The 19,227-nt window shown below is 35.8% G+C and overlaps 1 protein-coding gene across 2 annotated transcripts in view; it reads left to right on the forward strand.

The window, feature by feature from the left end:
* The window catches only part of LOC106870424 (serine/threonine-protein kinase mTOR), a 70,321-nt gene that overhangs the window by 46,991 nt on the left and 4,103 nt on the right, over positions 1 to 19,227 (forward strand). The window contains exons 39-55 of one of the 2 annotated variants that reach the window (XM_014916489.3): positions 331 to 448; positions 1,142 to 1,306; positions 1,870 to 1,967; positions 2,442 to 2,538; positions 3,005 to 3,103; positions 3,933 to 4,055; positions 5,935 to 6,117; positions 6,625 to 6,759; positions 7,739 to 7,913; positions 8,140 to 8,275; positions 8,707 to 8,854; positions 10,121 to 10,243; positions 10,768 to 10,850; positions 11,488 to 11,635; positions 12,449 to 12,584; positions 14,759 to 14,821; positions 18,740 to 18,862. In XM_014916489.3, the coding sequence (XP_014771975.1) occupies positions 331 to 448; positions 1,142 to 1,306; positions 1,870 to 1,967; positions 2,442 to 2,538; positions 3,005 to 3,103; positions 3,933 to 4,055; positions 5,935 to 6,117; positions 6,625 to 6,759; positions 7,739 to 7,913; positions 8,140 to 8,275; positions 8,707 to 8,854; positions 10,121 to 10,243; positions 10,768 to 10,850; positions 11,488 to 11,635; positions 12,449 to 12,584; positions 14,759 to 14,821; positions 18,740 to 18,862 (2,153 nt within the window). The remainder of the gene's footprint in view (positions 1 to 330; positions 449 to 1,141; positions 1,307 to 1,869; positions 1,968 to 2,441; positions 2,539 to 3,004; positions 3,104 to 3,932; positions 4,056 to 5,934; positions 6,118 to 6,624; positions 6,760 to 7,738; positions 7,914 to 8,139; positions 8,276 to 8,706; positions 8,855 to 10,120; positions 10,244 to 10,767; positions 10,851 to 11,487; positions 11,636 to 12,448; positions 12,585 to 14,758; positions 14,822 to 18,739; positions 18,863 to 19,227) is intronic. The other variant, XM_014916491.3, reaches the window with a different exon arrangement.

A 19,227-nucleotide genomic window follows, 5' to 3' on the forward strand; every position in this document is an offset into this window, starting at 1 on the left:
TATATGAATTCAGTGTGCACATGCGCATTGTGTGTTCATACTTCGCTTTTTCAGTTCTTATTCAAAACTGTTTATGTATCACAACCATCTCACGAATGTGAGTTTGTGAGGAGCAATTCGTGCTTCAATGAGTGTGAAAAAAGTATGTTAGGAAGACTATTGAAACAATACAAAACAAAAATATAGAGAACGGTAATCTGGCAATAAAAAGATTAAAACAACTTTTACTGAATTTTTTGATAAAAAAATAAATGTTCGAATTTATCTTTGGAAATGGTAACAGTTTTATTTTGTAATTATTTTTTCAAATTATCTTCAAATTTGTTCCAGATGCTACTTGAAACAAGGAGATTGGTTACTCGAATTAAATGGTATTGATGATAGCTCAATTGCAAAAGCTTTAGACAGCTTTAAAATGGCCCAGGATAGAAACAAGAATTGGTATAAAGTATGTAATTCAGAGATTGTTTTTTGTTTTTTTATAATTTAATGTAGGTCTTTTCTCTGGAAGGAAAGGATCAACATCCTAATTTAATAAGGTCTACATTGCTTTTGTAATTGAACAGCTGCTAAAAAGATAGTTTTTAATTAAACAGTAAATGGATAGAATTTTAATTTCATTAATGACTAAATATGTGATCTGGTCACTTAAATTTTTAATTCCCTCCATGCCGCTTGTTATCACTGATTAATACAAAGTGTAAAAGTGTTGTTGAGAAGTTTGAATCTGAATTTGAAGGATTGAAAGATGTGTAAAGGTATAGAAAATCCTTGTAGGGGTATGTCAACTACCCTGTCAGTACCTATCACAAGCGTGAAAGAAAACAGTATTACTGTCAGAAACCAGGATTGATCAACCACACCTTTTTGGTTTTATATCCTGTTCACTGCTCCTTTGTCTCCTTCCATGTGTTCTTCAGAAATGTATTTCTTACATAATAAACCTCCCTACATTCTGTATAATGAAACTACCATTCTCATTCTCGGTCTTATCAATGACAGCCTCATAGATAACATAGTTAATAGGCTCTCTTCAGATTAAAATAATTTTTTGTAAAATGTTGAAGGTGAAAGAAAATAGTTAAAACTAATAACTATTGTTTGACGAATAGCTTGTCCTTTAATCTTTGTCTCTTCACAGGCTTGGCATGCTCTAGCTCTAACCTACTATGAAGCCGTTTTGTATTACAAAAAGAAAGAAATGTCTGCTGCAAACCTCTCTGCATCATCAGCAAGTCAAACTGAAGGGGCTGTAGCCACTGGGAAAGAAGCTCCTCCAGACATTGGTATGAAGGCACAAAGCCATGTGAGTAGTTCTCTTATAATTCCTTCTCTTCTCACTCCTTGATTTTCCTTAACAAAAATAAAGGGAAAATCTAAACTATATATGCATACAAATAATACATACAGTACCTAATTACATCTATACAACAAAATCATAGAAACTAGTGAAATGGAATATTTTATTCATAACTTGAAGATAAATAATATTTTTTATAAAAGACCAATAATATTCAGTTCATGAATTACTGTTTAAGACAGTTGAAAATTGTTTGCTTTAGATTCTTTATCAAATCTGATGATGCTATATAATTAACATTTTGAATACCAACCTCCTTGAGACCCCTTCTGCTTCTGTGCTACAAACATCAGGTTTAAAATGGTCTAAACTAAAATCTTCTATCAAAATTCCAAGTTGAATTCTGAATATCAGCTTAATAATGACAGTTATTTTACTAAATTCTCCATTATTTTCAAAATTGAAACAGGCAGTATACTTTTAATAAAATATAACAACAAAACAGTTAATGATTCCATCCATATTGGAAAAAAAAAAAGGTTGATATTTTTTTTTGGTTTCTCTTGCAGAACACACCTAATATTTTACTACATTGCGTTCCTGCAGTTCGTGCTTTATTTAAAGCCATCTCACTATCAAACCAGAACAGTTTACAGGACACTCTGAGGTATGAATTTCTGTTTGGCTAATTAACATTATTTATAATTGTAATTACTGGCTAAAGTCTTGGCATAGTGAAATGTTGGACTAAATATTTTCAACTGTTGATTTTGTGACTTATTTTCTGAGTTCATATTCTTCTGGAACCAACTTGACCATTTGTTTCTCAAAGTCGGTAAATAAGTACTGGTACTTATCATCATCGTTTAACGTCTGTTTTCCATGCTGTCATGGGTTGGACGGTTTGAGTGAGGTCCGGAAAGCCAGCAGCTGCACTAGGCTCCAATCTGAATATATTGATACAAGATACCATGTGACTCTTATTTCATTAGAGTCACATGGTGAGAATTCTTCTATGAGTCAAAATACCAATGCCTTTGCTGTTCTTTCTGTTATTAGATATTAATTCCCTGCCTTCCTTTATTTCCCCCAACACTGTCTCTTTCTAAATACGAACTTGGGACTGTTTCAATTCTTTCAGATTGCTAACACTGTGGTTTGACTACGGTCACTATTCTGAGGTGCATGAATCCTTGATTGAAGGGATAAAAACCATGCAGATTGAGAACTGGCTGCAGGTAAGTGTGCTGACATGTTGCATCCTCTCTATTGTCGGAGACAAACATCTTGCTCCTCTTAGCAATGATCAGCAAAGAAATATATTCATGAAGACCAAAACAGATGCAATAAACTCTAAAATTTAGCACAAGTTAAGCTTATATCCATGTATTACTCTCTCTTTTTTTTTTTGTTTGTCTGTCTCCTATCTCTCCATCCCTCCTTCTCTCTCTCTCCATCCCTCTTTCTCTCTCTCCATCTCTACTCCCCTCTCTCCATCCCTCCTTCCTCTTGCACCTTCCACCTACCCTGTCTCTTCCCTCTCTCTCTCCTCCACCCTCTCCTCCCTCCATCTAGTTAGACACATTATAGTCTTTGTTACTGACATGCTTTATTTGACAGATCATGTCCCCCTCCCCACTAGCTCTTGCATAACACAAGGCACAATTTGTTTGACACTTCTAATTGACACAATTTGTTTGACAGGTCATACCCCAGCTGATTGCCAGAATTGACACTCCTCGTCATTCAGTCGGGCGACTAATTTCACAGTTGCTAATTGACATTGGCAAAGCTCACCCCCAGGTAAGATAGGGTTTCTGCATTATTTTTTTCTTTTTTAATATTTATTTGTAAGATGTTTGTTAGTGTGTATGCATGCACCTGAGATTCACCAGTTTATATTTGTTAAATGATTGCATCATACACATCCACACAATGTTTATGTTTGTGTATGCATGCACATTATGTTCATGAATTTATTGTTGCTCTTGCTTCTCAACTGGTGTTTCAGTAGCCATCTTGTACTCTATGTAAAGTACCATATTTCATGGCATATAAGTTGAAGCTTTCAGACCAAAATTTACAGTCAGAAATGGTAGATCAACTTATACAGCAAAATAGCTTTGAAAGATCAAAAATTTTATGTGAAATGCAGCAGGATTTGGCATGATAATAGCACTGTTTGAATGTTTACACTATATATAACATTGACTTGTATGCCAGAAAATATGGTGACTGGATCTCTGTTGGTTTCGACCATGAATATTCATGTGTTCAATCAATTGAACACACACACACACACACACACACACACACACACACACACACACACACACGCTCATTGTGTTGATCTTTAAATGGCTTCCCTTCCATTTAGTTTGTAGGAATATACCATTTTCAATTAGTTTTAAAGTTAATAAAGAATTTAATAAAATAGCTTTATTCGTAGTAATTGGTGTTTGGTATATAACATGAAATTTTGATGGAAAGTTTTTAGACCACTCTAAAACAGGTAATTCACATCATAAAACAAAAATCGGTTTGAAGTTGTTAATGCTAAAAGGATTTAACATAAAACTCTAAAAGAAAATATAATTCTTTTTTTGTTTTGTTTTTTTCTTTTCCCATTTAGGCTCTTATCTACCCGTTGACAGTAGCATCGAAGTCCAGTGTTTTAGCTCGACAAGCTGCCGCCAACAAAGTTCTTAAGAGCATGTGTGAGCACAGTAATACTCTGGTAAAACAAGCCGTTCTGGTAAGTTCCATTTTAAACTCAGAGATATGTTTTAATTATACTAACTAGTATTATTGAGAAATTGTTTGTATTACTTTCAGTGAGTATCATTTGACTTATTGTTTAGCCTTTAACTATATTAACTATTAACTTTGGACCTCACAGAGGGGATGATAGGGGACTGACTCCTGGGGGTTTGCTGTGCTTGAGAAGACACATCAAGCTGAGTAAAATCGTGGTTGTCCTTGAAACTCTCTCCAGCTGAGTGTTCCTAATTCCTAATCTTGTGGGTCTGTGGCTGCTGGTTCCATGTAAAATGCACCCATTACACTCTGTAAAGTGGTTGGCATTAGGAAGGGCATCCAACCATAGAAACCATGCCAGAACAAACATGGAGCCCGAGCAGCTCCTGACTGTCCAACCCATACCATCATGGGAAACAGACACTAAATGATGATCAATAAATATGAATTTATATGGAAAGACATCCGAGCGAGATCGTTGCCAGTGCCCCTGGACTGGCCCTTGTGCTGGTGGCACGTAAAATACACCATTTCGAGCATGGCCCTTGTGCCGGTGGCACGTAAAAGCACCCACTACACTCTTGGAGTGTTTGGCATTAGGAAGGGCATCCAGTTGTAGAAACTCTGCCAAATCAGATTGGAGCCTGGTGTAGCCTCCTGGTCCACAAGTCCTCAGTCAAATCGTCCAACCCATGCTAGCATGGAAAGCGGACGTTAAACGACGATGATGATGATTGTTCTCTATAATAAAATAATTTGATTATCAACTTATCGGGAACAACAGTTAAGTACTTTGGGGGTTGATTTGATTGTTCCCTCTCCTTCATTTGTGACCCTAAATCTTTGTTAGCCAGTATTGTCATCATGATCATTATTTTTCATGCTGGTATGATTTGGACAAAACTTCTAAAAACAGTCTGGATGCTTCTCTTGATGCCAACTTTTCCTTGATTTTTCAAGTAAGCTGCTTTATTCCATGTCTTCATACTTCAGCCTATCAAACTGCACTGTTTATGCTAAGACATGTAAAGACACGTGTGCACTCACATATAGGTTGCCATACAATTGCTGTCTATCACGTTGTTGGTCAAGCCAGACTTAAAGAAGTAATTGTTCAAGGTGCCATGCAATGGGACTGAACTCAAATCCATGTTGTTGCGAAGGAAACTTTTTAACTACACATCCATACCTGCATGTTAAGTATCATTACCACCATCATTGATTTGACATCCACTTTTCCATGCTTTCATGGGTCAGACAGGATTTATTGAGGCAGATTTTCTATGGCCAGATACCCTTCCGGTTGCCTGTATATATGCACTAAAATTAGTATTATCTAGGTACACACACACACACACACACACACTGGTATGTTGGTTTTATATTTGCTTAGTGGTTTGGCCAAGAAAGATTGAAAGAATTATGTGTTTCACTTAGTGATTTTAAACAATGACCTTTGTTTATGGTGTCATTTGCTTACAGTTTACTGTGAAAGCATGTCTGGGTTTCTTGACATGTTTCACTCAGTGATTGCAAACAAAAAGGCTTGTTTCAAGTTCTTCATGTAAGTATGTCTGGGTTGTTTGCTGTTCAAGAGACTGAAAGATTACAACCTGCAAATAGGCAGAATTAACAACAGGAGCAACATCAAGACATGGAAAACTCTTCTCCAACCTACTGCCATCTGATTCATGTGAGCAAAGAAAAGTAAGACTTTGCTCTATTCACATGTATCAATGATGAATCCAGATTGCTTTTCTAATGTTGTTTTCTATACAAAGGTTCCCAAATGTAATGCACACTAAAATTTACAGTGTTTTTGCAATTCTTTACCTGAAAGATGGCTGAATATTTCTCTTATTGTTGTTGTTTTTCAGGTGAGTGAAGAATTAATCCGTGTGGCCATTTTATGGCATGAACTATGGCATGAAGGCTTAGAAGAAGCTTCTAGGCTCTACTTTGGGGAGAAAAACATCAAAGGGATGTTTGAAACTCTTGAACCTCTACATCGTATGATGGACAGGGGACCTCAAACCATGAAAGAAATCTCTTTTAGCCAGGTGAAAACATTATTTCTTTGCTCATTGTCATTGATTTAATATTTTTTGTTATATCTTTATTGTTGTTGATTTCTTTTTGATCCTTGTTAAACCCACATTTTGGATATTGTATTTTGTCCTTTTGTATTGTCTTCAATGTCGTGGGCCCTTGTGATCAATAAAAGCCGGCAGTATTGTTATAGCATAGAAAATATGCTTCAGGGATAATTTTTGTAAACTCTTTTCTGAGTTCATACCCTACCAAGGTCAATGTTTCCTCTCCTGGGGGGGGTGGTCAATAAAATAAAACACCAGTCAAGTACTGAGGTCAATTGTACTGACTTAATGCCTCCCTCCAAATTTGAGGCTTTTTGGTCTATATACTTAAATTAGAAACTTTTTTTTGAAACTGAGTGGAAATAGGGGGCGCTGCAGTTCCACAGTGCCTATACACAAGCTGCCATTGGGTTTGAACTTGTCATTTTCTTTTTATTCCTTGCCATTACCTTGACTTTTTATTCTTATTAGGCATATGGCCGAGACTTGCTTGAGGCCCAGGAGTGGTGCAAGATATACCAGCGTTCAGCGCTGCTGAAAGATCTTACACAAGCCTGGGATCTTTACTATCAGGTCTTCCGGCGAATAACCAAGCAACTCCCTCAGGTTTGTCTCCTTCACTTTCATCATCATCATCATCATTGTTTAAGGTCTGCTTCCCATAACTAGCATGGGTGGGACATTTTATTTTTAAAAATTATTTCTAACAGTACTTTCTCATTTAACTTGTCGTAGAAAGGGTAAGGTTACTAGTGTGACTAATTATAATATATTCATTACTGATATAACTAATTACAGTGGCCTCATCATGCTGTATTGTATTTTCTGGCATACAGGTCAGCAGAGTTATATACTACCGCAACTTGTATGCTACCTGTAGGGTAAACATTTAAAGCATCACTATTTTTACAATTCCTGCTGCATTTCATTTGCAGTTTGTGGTCCTCCAAATCCGTCTTTGTGTATAAGTCAACCTACTTTTTAGGGGCCGTAAATTTTGGTCTCAGAAATAGTGGAAAACCTGGTAATTATTTGTCATGAAAAAACAAAACAAACTAATAATGGTTAATATAGCTTGTGAAATGCAGCAGGATTTTGAAAGATAATAAAGATGTTTGGATGTTGCCACTGTTATACTGCATTCACTTGTATACCAGAAGATATGGTATATTATTGCAACTGTTATTGGTGATGATTTTTTTTGTTTTTGTTTTTGTTGTTTTCTCTTCATTTTCCCTTGTTACAGATGGAATGGTTATTATTTTTGTGAGACATTCTTACTTGACTTTCCACTGCTAATTATTCAAGAATGGAACCTTATTTTTCTTTTTACTTTATCCAGTTAAACATAGTGAGGCAAATAGTTTTGTGCTTTGTCCAACAACATGTTATCACAATCTTTAATAATTCTGAACCTTTAACTCATCTTACAGCTTCAGCATAAATATAATGTATTGCTCTCTTTTTTTATTGATTTAACTAAGAGATAATCATCTCACTGTATTTTCTTTAGATGTGTCAGATTTTTTTTTTAAATGGTATTTTAATATTAAGATTCCTCAACTGATGTGGTTCTTCTGTTTAGTTAACTTCTTTGGAATTGCAATACATGTCGCCAAACTTACTGCGGTGTCAAGACTTGGAACTGGCTGTCCCCGGCACATATGACCCGAACCAGCCTGTTGTGTGCATCCACCATGTTCAAACTACTCTCCAAGTGATCACATCCAAACAGCGACCTCGAAAATTGAGCATATATGGTAAGATTTTGAAATATATTAAAATTTTCATTCATTTTGACACATAACAATAAGCTGATGGTTTTTGTCTTCTTTTTTCTTGGTTGTTTTAGATCCATTTTCCCATTTTAACAAGAATTGAATAGACTTTACCTGTTTGTATCAATTGTATCAAGAGTCTGTGATGAAGATATAATCTTTGAATTAGTAGTAAGGTGTAATGTTATTATTTTGTCAAATTTTCCAGGTAGCGATGGCAAGGATTATGTCTTTCTTCTAAAAGGACATGAAGACCTTCGACAAGATGAGAGAGTGATGCAATTGTTTGTTTTAGTCAACTCATTATTGGCAAACAATCCAAAAACATTCCGCCGAAATTTATCGTAAGTTTTACTTACAAATGTTGCATGTTTTTGTCTAATATTCTACCTGTCTCTTTTACTATCCTTTGAACAGTTTCTATTCCTCTGAGTTCATCATATTTATATCCTTTTTTCCCTGCTTGCAAGGGTTAGACAGGTCTTCTGGAGCACAACATATTGCTGCACAATGCAGTCACTTGTCGTCTCCTTTGTGAAGTTCAGTATTCTGTTTCATATCTGTATTTTGTCTCTGCTTAAGCTTCCTTGATATGTGGTTTTTATTTCCTGCCACTTCTACATCTCAACTCCCAGGCCCTCATGCTAAACTCTCTTTTCAATCCTTTTCTTCCATGAAATCTCTTCCTCTGGAACCGTTTCCCTCTTCATCTCCCATCCAAATACTACTCTGAACTCACTTCACCTAACAGCATTACTTTTCATTTGTTTTACAGGATAACTCGATATGCTGTTATTCCACTGTCTACTAATTCTGGCCTCATTGGCTGGGTGCCTCACTGTGATACACTACACTCTCTCATCAGAGATTACCGTGAAAAGAAGAAGATCCTGCTCAACATTGAACATCGCTTAATGCTTCGGGTAATTATCACATTACATATTTGTTATATCAAGGATCTTGGGGAACAACCTACACCAACATACTCCACCCTTGACCCCTAGACAGATATGCTCTGCCACCCTATCAAATGCTATTGAACAGTCCAGCCTATGCAAGCATGAAAAGCAGATTTAAAATCACCATCATCATCGTTTAACGTTCGCTTTCCATGCTAGCATGGGTTGGACGATTTGACTGAGGACTGGTGGAACCCGAAGGCTACACCAGGCTCCAATCTGATTTGGCAGAGTTTCTACAGCTGGATGCCCTTCCTAATGCCAACCACTCCGAGAGTGTAGTGGGTGCTTTTACGTGTCACCCGCACGAAGGCCAATCAGGCGGTACTGGCATCACTAAGCAGCTGATTAAAAGCTAATCCAATGTTCTCAGTATAGATTTAAGTAAAATTTATCCTCTGCTGAAATGAATTACAGTAATTCTTGATTTGATACACTTTTGTCCTCTCTTACGACAGCATTCACTTTTGCTCTTCAGAATCGGCTGATCATATGATCATCTCCACTTAGACATTCCCTACTTATTACCCATACTGTCCTCACCACCACCACACCTGGCACTGCACTAACCATTGTCTCCATTTATTCTACCTCAGAATGTTGACTGCCTGGAATTTCCTCCCTGCCCACGTTATTTCTTCAACTGAACTCGTATGAAGGCGGACTTTAGAGTTCATAGGCTGACTGTGAAGGAGTGATGCTAGAGCTGTGAAATCTTGCATGTATTTATTTCAGTGCTTCTTAATAACTGCGTTATTTTTTTCCAAGTAAACTGATGTCTGTCTGTTCAAAGAAGAGTTCAAAGTAACTAGTAGCTACTTTTATTGAAAATGGACAAAATTTGGCATTGTTCTGTTATCATATAACTGCAGGAAAAGGGTTTAGCTCCCAAGGCCATCCATGCTGATATGGTCCTTGCATTAGGAAATGATACTCCAGCTTTATCAAAAGTGCAAAAGTGGGCAGCTGAATTTAGGAGAGGAAAGGAGTCTTGAAGATGGTCCAAGGTCTGGGTGTCCTGCAACTGCCACCACTGAGGAAAACATTGTGTTCATCACATTGTGATGGATCACAGGTGATTGACTATCAATCAAATCACCAATGCTATTAGCATATCACACAAGAGAGTTGAGAATGTCTTGCACAATGAACTTAGTATGACAAAAAAATTTTTTTTCTTATTTCAATATTCTTCTCTTAATTGTTGTTGTTTTTGGCTTAATTTTCAAGATGGCTCCTGACTATGACCACCTTACATTAATGGAAAAAGTGGAAGTGTTTGAGCATGCTTTGGAACACACCCAAGGTGATGACCTTGCTAAGATTCTCTGGTATAAATCACCAAGTTCTGAGGTTGGTAGTTTCCAAACCTTGCTTGTCCTCTTCCTAATTATTTCATATTATTCCTTGATTTATAATTGTTCTTTAATGACAAATCAGTAAACTTTGTTGATTGTTACACATGTAAAAAATTGTTAAAAATAATTGTTTACTATTTGAGGTGAATTTTTATTTTTTTTTATAAGTTTCTTAAGAACCCTTATTAACGGTTTCCTTTGCTTTTGGTTTTTTATCTTACTGATTATTTCATCTGGAAATCTAATTCTCCATAACCTGCTACGTGTTTGGCCTTTTGGGTTTTTATTTATTTATTAATATATTTCCTCTGATGACGTTACAAAGTAGTATTTTGCACTTGACTCTTTTCTTCAGTTCCTTGTGGACTTTACCTTAACATAGTTGTGGCATTTGTTATCCCATCACCATCACCACCATCATCATAATCATTGTCATCAAATTAGCAACCAGATATTTATGCTTGAAAAACCAGAAATCCTTTAAAAATCAATCCCCTTTTCTGTCCTTGTTTCTTTCAGGTTTGGTTTGATCGTCGAACGAATTATACTCGTTCATTGGCTGTTATGTCTATGGTTGGATATATACTTGGTTTAGGTGACAGGTAAATACCACTGGTACCTCATCTCGTTTATCAGGCAGCTGATAATTAACAACTTCACTCTAGCTAGTTTTATCTGCATCTAATATTTGTGAATTTACGAAGTGGTAGACTGGCAGAATTGTAAGAACATCTTAGAAAATACCATGCAGTATTTAGTTATAATCCTGTTGAGGTCAGCTTTACCTTTCATCCTTCTAGATTTGGTAAAATAAAATACCAGCCAATTAGTTTAACTGCTCTCTTAGGCTCTTAAACTTGTGCCTATGTCAAAAAACAATATTTATGAGTTTAAAAGAAAGGTGCATGTCCCTTAAGGCCTTTATAATATCAACTTTTGTCCCTGTATTTCCCAAAATCAAATTTTATCAAAAATCAATCTTGTTTACATTCTTATCATTATCATTGTTGAACATCCATCTTAATGGAATAAATATCTCTTTATTGCTCACAGGGGACAAACAGGGACAAAGGGATTAAGTCAATTACGTCGACCCCAGTGCATAACTGGTACTTATTTAATCAACCCCGAAAGGATGAAAGGCAGAGTCGACCTAAAATGCTAAACAGTTAATCATTTCTTTGTCTGATTTTTTTTTTTTTTTTCCTGCTAATGTTGAAATTTATGTTTTAATTCTAGACATCCTTCTAATTTAATGTTGGATCGTATGAGTGGTAAAATTATACACATTGATTTTGGTGATTGTTTTGAAGTTGCAATGACTCGTGAAAAATTCCCTGAAAAAATTCCATTCCGCTTGACTCGAATGCTTATTAATGCTATGGAGGTAAATCATATATTTCTCAACTCTTTACCATGTTTTGTTCCTTTTATTGTTTCTCGAAGATGAATTCTGATATATCTACTTCTATGAATCCTTCAGGTTAAGAGATGAAAGACCAGGCACTGTTTGTGCTTCAGCTCCTCTGAATAATTAGTCCTGTTGTGGTAATAGTCATAAATATATGACTGCTTCCAAAATAATTAGGAGTCTCAGAAATTCAGAGACAATTACAGCAGCGATCTCTGACCATTTTTGCTCCATGGACTGCTTTCATGCAACACAATTTTTCCACAGACCAGGACATCATTCACATAAAAAAGTGCATAATATATAATTCAATTGTTAAAACCATAAAGTCTAGCAGTATGAGATATGGATATATATATTTATTTAGCCACATGACTTCCATAGGATTACAGCTGTTTCGCAACCATTTTCATGAAGTATTAATTTCAGCATAGAAGAAATTATGCAGATGTGTTTGAATTAATATGTATGCTCAGCATTACACAATACAGTTGTATATTCATAATTTAATGCAAATAAAGAAAGCTAGCTCATCTGATCACCAAAACATTTTGCTTACACCAACAGCTCAATGCAAGTGTAATTATTGCATTGTATATAATGCACTTTATTTCTATTATTACATTGTTATACACACACACACACACACATAGTACTCTTTGGGTGGGGGCTGTAAATTTTGGTCTAAAAATTTTGACTTGTTTGCCAGAAAATAGTGTTCAAGTTGTATTAATGCTTTTACTCCACATTGATGTAGTGTTCAAATAAACAAGCACATATTTTCCACAGGTAACTGGTATTGATGGCATTTATCGACACACTTGTGAAAGTGTCATGTCAGTTCTCCGCGAATACAAAGACAGCCTGATGGCTGTTCTGGAAGCCTTCGTCTATGATCCTCTACTCAATTGGCGATTAATGGATGGTAAACTGTTTTCCAACTTTCTCAACCTTTGTTAATATAATAGCCCCATCTCACACTAACTAATTATGAAATATATATCATTGCATGTAAGCTAAATTTCAACTAATTAATTAACATGAGTTCTCATTTTTATTGTCATTTTTATTGTCAAGTCATGTCACTTGTAGTTGAGGCATTGTAAATGTCTTATCTCAATCAGTCATGGACTGATTGAGATAAGAATGGCAAACTTAACGCAAACCTAATGAATAGCAAACTTAACGAAAAATTACTTTTTTAATTTGTTTTCGTAGTACAGCCCACTGAGCCATGTCTCATGAAGGTGACTTCTCAAAATAGGCTGCCCATGCCTTATCTCAATGTTCTGCCAACTTACCATTTGTGAAGATTAATGGAATGTCAAGTTTTCTTTCTCTCATCTAAAACTATGGGCTTTTTGAAGTGAAAGTATCCTTCCCTTCTTGGAAGCTAGCAAATGTTTGATTTCTTTAGTGATGGCCAGATTGAAAATTTTCACTGTCTAATCACATAATTATAGTATGATTAATAATGACTAAAAGAACCCTTAATGATCAAGTTTCACATAAATCTTAAAAATCAAATGAATAAAACTGAGGTAAAATATGATGAAAGACCTTTTGGTCATGACCAGATGTGTTAGATATATGTTGGTTATGTTCATAAGATAGTGAATTGACCATTATAAGAACATTGGATAGAATACTTTGTAGTATTTGTTCTAATTCTGCACTGCAAGTTCAATTCTCAAACTGGTCAGCTTTGCCTTCCATCCATTTTTGGGGATCAGTGAGAAAGACAGAACCAGTCCAAATTGGCAGAACTGTTAGAACATCAGGCAAGATTCCTTCAGCTATCTCGTCTGTTTGTGTTCTGATAGTTTGGCACCGGTATTGTCTTGCTGTCTCCCTCTGCACCCAAGTCGGTGGCTTTTCCCTTGGCTAAACATTGGTTGCATGGAGAAACTTGCATGCATGGGTGACTATCTTCTGAAAGAAAAAAAAAAAAAATCATGCTCAGGCCTGTGCATACCTGTACTGATGCAGGGTTGGCATTGACCAAGAGAGGCCTTTTAGGATTAAATTATCTAATATGTCCTTACTATAGTCAAATTGCTAGGGTATGATTTGAGGAGTACTTAGCTACTATTTCTAGCTGGTTGAACAACCATGCAATTGCCTTTCCTTTCATGTGATGAAGGTAAAGTTTGTGATTTTTAAAAAAATGGTGAAGGTAGCCATTCCCCCCCCCCCCCTCATGTTTTATCAGTCATGACATTTTGTTCATAATGTGGATGGACTGTGGGGGAAAATACAATGAAAACAAAACTTGCCACACAACAGGTGGGTCTCCTGATAACAGAATAGCTTATGATTGTGATACACAGTAGGGGACCGTATTCAAATGGTTCTCTGAATGAACAAAATTGAATAACAAGCAGTTTTTTTTTTGTTTTTTTGTTCTTGTTTAAATTAAGCTCACATAACAAACTGAAATCTGATCAGCAAGCTATGAGCAGATTGTGCACACACACACACACATTAATGACTGGATGAGTATATATATGAATGGTGTGCTGAATGAAAAGATTATATAGTGACCATTTTCTTTTTCTGAAGAAGATTACATTCAGCCAGTGAGCTAAAATCTGAAGAACAAAGTAGTGGCTGAGAGAATGTGTGTGTGTGTGTGTATATACAATTTGTTAAAATCTATGTATGCATTTTGTGTTTGCAAATTTTCATATTTTATAGAGAAAATATTTATAAAAACACAGCCATGGAGTGACAGAAGCAGGGCAAAGGGAAATGCACACACACACACACACACACACACACACACACACACACACACAATGTATACTCTTGTACATATATATTTATGTATTTGCTGTTATGAACAAAAGGAAAGCATCATTTCATGTCTTTATGCAGAGTTTGTCTGGCTTGGAAAGGATTATCCTATTATGTATTTCAATTACTCATGTAACAAACAATTTGGTTAATGAAAAGGGCTCCAGAACAGATTGTCCATGTATAGAGATTCCACTATATACATACATACATATATATGTATATATATATATATGTATAGCTTGGCTTCTCTGCCCGCTCCCCCGCCTTCTCTTTCTTGTATATTTACTCTGATCCTTTCAGCAAATGATAAGCCGAAAGGAAAAGCTGAAACGTCGGATTCTATGCCCAGTAGTCAGGAACGAGGTGAGTGGGCTGTACAGACTGCAGGGGCGGGGTGGGTGGGATGCTGCAATGTGTATTCGCTTCCTTTTCTTTCTCTTTTTTGTTCTGCACTTTAGCTGCCACTGCAACGCATCTTTTAGCTGCAGGGCCTGTGCACTCTTTGCTCACACTAGTTTTGTTTCTAGTTGTTTTTTTTGTTTTTCAAAATATTCACTTTTGTCATCAATTGTTGTCATTGTTGTCTTGTGTTTTACCTTTTTTTTTAATGTTTCATTTATTTATTATATTCAATTTATTTATTATATTCGATTTATTACAGTTATTTTAATTTCGCTTAATATATTTCAAAATTGCTAATTGCTATTAATTTCAAATAAACATTAAATGTTCTTGTGTTTATGTAGTATGTTCTTATTACAGTTCTTATTGAATGCATTTTTTTTATTCAAAAAAGGGCGTTTAATGAGGAGAAAAAAAACTCCTATTTTTCTTGCTTGCTGAAATATTGAGCTAGAAACATAGCAATAAGATTGTGTGTGTCTTTGAAAATGTGACAGAATAACATTGTTGCAGCATTGGATTAATACAAGTGAGGAATTAATCTCAATACTACTTTGTCTCAGTTATTTTATACAGTGCGAGTTATTAGTTGAAGCTGGGTTGAGCATATTTGGCCATGGCAAAACTTTGCCTTGCATCCTTTCAAGTTCAATGAAGTTCCAGTCCAGTACAAGGGTTCATGTAATCAACTAAGCCTCTGTTAAAATTGTTAGCTTTGTGTCTAACTTAGAAATTATTATTATTATTATTGCAGAAAGCTGGCAGAACCATTATCACACAGTAAAATGCAGAGTAGCATTTCATCTGTTCAATGTTGATGAAACAAATACCAGTCAAATACTGGGGTTCACTGACCTCCTTCCCTCAAAAACTGATGGCTCTATGACAAAAATAAGGATTACTAATATTATTTATTATTAAAGCAGCAAGCTGGTAGAATCATAAGAAAAGCAGGCAAAATGCTTAATGGTATTTCACCCAACGCTATATACCAAGTTCAAATTTTGCTGAGGTTGACTTTGCCTTCCATCGTTTCAGGGTCAGTAAAATATCAGCTGAACTCTCGGGTTGATGTAATCAACTTACCCTCCGCGCCTAAAATTGCTAGCCTTGTGTCAAAATTTGGGACCATTATTATTATTATTATTATTATTATTAAAAGGTAGTGAAATGGCAGAATCATCAGAGCATTGGTAAAAAATGCTTTGCAGCACTTGTTCCAGCCTTTTCATTTTTATCTTTTTGATGTTGAATAAATAAAACTAGCAGTGGAAGTTTGAGGGTTGATGTAATTAACTGGACCCCTTCCACTAAAATTGCTTTGTGCCTAAATTTAAAAATGAGCCTGGAAAAGTAGACATTAAAACGATGATGATGATGATGATGATGATTAGTTAAGTATTTGTGTTGGGGAACGTGAGAAAAAGCAGACATGTTAGGACATCCTGAGTTGTCTTGCCTTTCAATCAACTTAGCAGTCAGTGAAGAGTTAATTTCTGAGCATTTGTTGGGGTAATTCACAGAGGTTTTTAAGCCGTGTTAATCGAAATGGCATGGTTACTTTGAGATATTACAGTAATTATCTAATTATGCATTTATTTGGTCATGGCTATTAATAATAATTGTTTTACCTTGGACACAAGACCGTAAATTTGTGTAGTTGATTAAATCAACTTCCAAATACGTAATTGGTTATATTATTTTATCAGTCACAAAAGGGTGAAAGATCCAAACTACAAAAGTTGACCTCAGAATATAAAAAGGTTAGAACTCAAAGTGCAAAGAGCCCCGATAGACATCTCAAGACACTTTGTCTAATAACCATGCAATTCTGCCGTTCTGTCTGTTGCCCAAAGAATTTTTAACATAGGTATCAGGTTTCAAGGGAGAGGATGTTGATTATATCGACCTCAGTTCTTGACCGGTACTTCATTTACTTCGGAAGGGTGAAAGGTAAAGTTCACCCCATAATGACTTACCTGTCATACATCATGACTTTTCCAGGCTCTTTTGCTCTGCACCTGTTGCCATTTGCTGTCAACACTTTTGCAACACAACCACTACGCACATTATGTCTCCTCAAAAATGTATAGACTTTGTTGTTGTGTATGTCGGGTTAATGCTTCTGATATTGCATTGCTTTTTTAACTCCTGTTTGCACTCTCTCTCTCTCTCTCTCTTCATATTCCATGTTGTACGTAAACATATTGTATTTAGTTTTGATCCTCTTTAACTGCAGCAAATTCTTTGATTTCATTGGCATCCACATTTCTGACAAGTTTCAGTGATTTCATTTATGTAGAGAAATAGGAACAGATATAGCTGTGTGATACCTTGGGCAAGTGTCTTCTATTATAGCCCTGGGCCAACCAAAGCCTTTTGAGTGAATTTAGTCGGCAGGGACTGAAAGGTACCTATTGTGTGTGTTTGATTGTCATTTGCTACAAGCAGGTCTGTTGTTACTTCTATCAACTAATTATCTGCTCGCTTCACATTTCCAGACATGTTAAATAGGTAACATGGAAAAAGACACAAAACATTCATAGAAATCTACAACAATTTTTTTTTTTTTTTCTTCAGAGCAGAAGCAGTAATTCCTTCTTCCCTTCACCTTGAACCCTAAAACTCTGCTTTCAGTATCTCTAACTTTAACAGTAACCCTTCTATATTCTACTTCCACTGAGCCATTAACTGAATCCAGCCACTCATTATCTCACTTGACAATAATTTGGACTGTCAGTTTCAACTGTAAAATGACTTTCTCTATTTTCAAACATTCAAGTTGATGTAGTTTATAGTGTAAGCAGTCAACCATCTTCAAATCTTGCTGCATTTTACATGGAATTTTTGGTCCTCCAAACTGTCTTCAGCAGTTACAGCCCATGTTTCACTGCCATGAAGCATGGCAGTTTGCACACATGCATCATACAATCTACCTTTCACACTGAGTGAGAGGCCCTTTGTCACCAGTAGGAGTAGAAGCTTTCTGAACTTTGTCCAGGCTATTCTTATTCTAGTGGTAACACTCTCTGAGCATCCACCCCCACTACAGACATGAGGTAAATATTGCCTTACTTGGAACCATGTGGTTATAGAAAATCTGCCTCAACAAAATTCCATCGAACTACCTGCAAGCATGGAAAAAAAACATTATGACAATAATAATGTCACTTGGACTAATCCCTGCTACCTTTTTTTTCTCTTCTTGCTTTTCAAAGTGATAGAGTATGATTTGGTGACAATTTCGCTGTTATTTCCAGCAAGTTGAACAACTACATATGACTCTCATAAAGTGGACTTTTTTTGTTACAGTCTGAGAGATGGGGGGAAGGGGAAGAGGAGCTTCTATATTTCAGAGTTATTGTGGTCAAATTCTTAATACTTTACTTTTAGTTTACAGAACTAAAACCATGATCTTGAAGAGGGACTAACTGAAGTTGTCATGACTATTGTCTATTTATCTGCTCCACATTATTCCTTGGTCAAATATTTTATGTCTGTCCAACCTGCAACAAAAAGCACAAACAGACTGGTGCAGCAACTGTTGTGCAATGCTCTGCTGCAAATGGTTACCTCATGAATGCAGCATAATGATCAATAAGTCTTCACAATTCACTGCAGATATGACTGACATTCATACAACCAAAGTGTATATTTACTAAAAAGAGTCTAAACCTTTCTTTTAGAATGTCAGCAGCGATAGGATTTGAGGGAAAGGATTGGTTTAAAGAATTAAAACCTATTTAGTAATTCTGCTTGGTTCCGCATGCAACAAAAATCCTTTTTTTTTTTTTCTTTTTACCTTGTCATTTGTATGTTTTTTCTCTTTAAACATGTTTATCGTGTGTGACTATTTTATTCTTGATGATTCTGTTCCAGGTGAACACCTCATGGAAGCTGGTGATATGCAAACTACACACAAGAAAACTACTGGCCAGAATACCACTGTTGCTGCTGCTACTGCTGCTGCTGCTGCTCCAGAAATGATACATTCTCTTTCTGGTAAATATTAGGGATATTCGCCTGTTTTATCAAACTCTGTCTACTTTGGGATAGAATGTAGTGAATTGTTTATTGAAAATTCGATTTCCAGATGGCTGGCAATTAGCCCTGTAACTTTCAGACTATCAAATGTAATGCTTATTGAAAATAATGTGAATACAATGTTTTCAATTAATCAAGCATTATCTCTTATAGCATCAAGATCTTGATGAGGTTGTTGCTTAATTTTTGAATGACATTGTAGGGTAGGTGTAAAAGGCTGGATCCAGCCAATTTGAATACAAAACATGTAGAATATTTGGGCCAGATATGGCTGGTTTCAGTGTTAAAGTGGGAGCTACCAGAAGGATGAAAATCAAAATTTG

The sequence above is a fragment of the Octopus bimaculoides genome, chromosome 12, assembly GCF_046866305.1.
Source record: "Octopus bimaculoides isolate indiv1 chromosome 12, ASM4686630v1, whole genome shotgun sequence".
Classification (NCBI taxonomy): domain Eukaryota; kingdom Metazoa; phylum Mollusca; class Cephalopoda; order Octopoda; family Octopodidae; genus Octopus; species Octopus bimaculoides.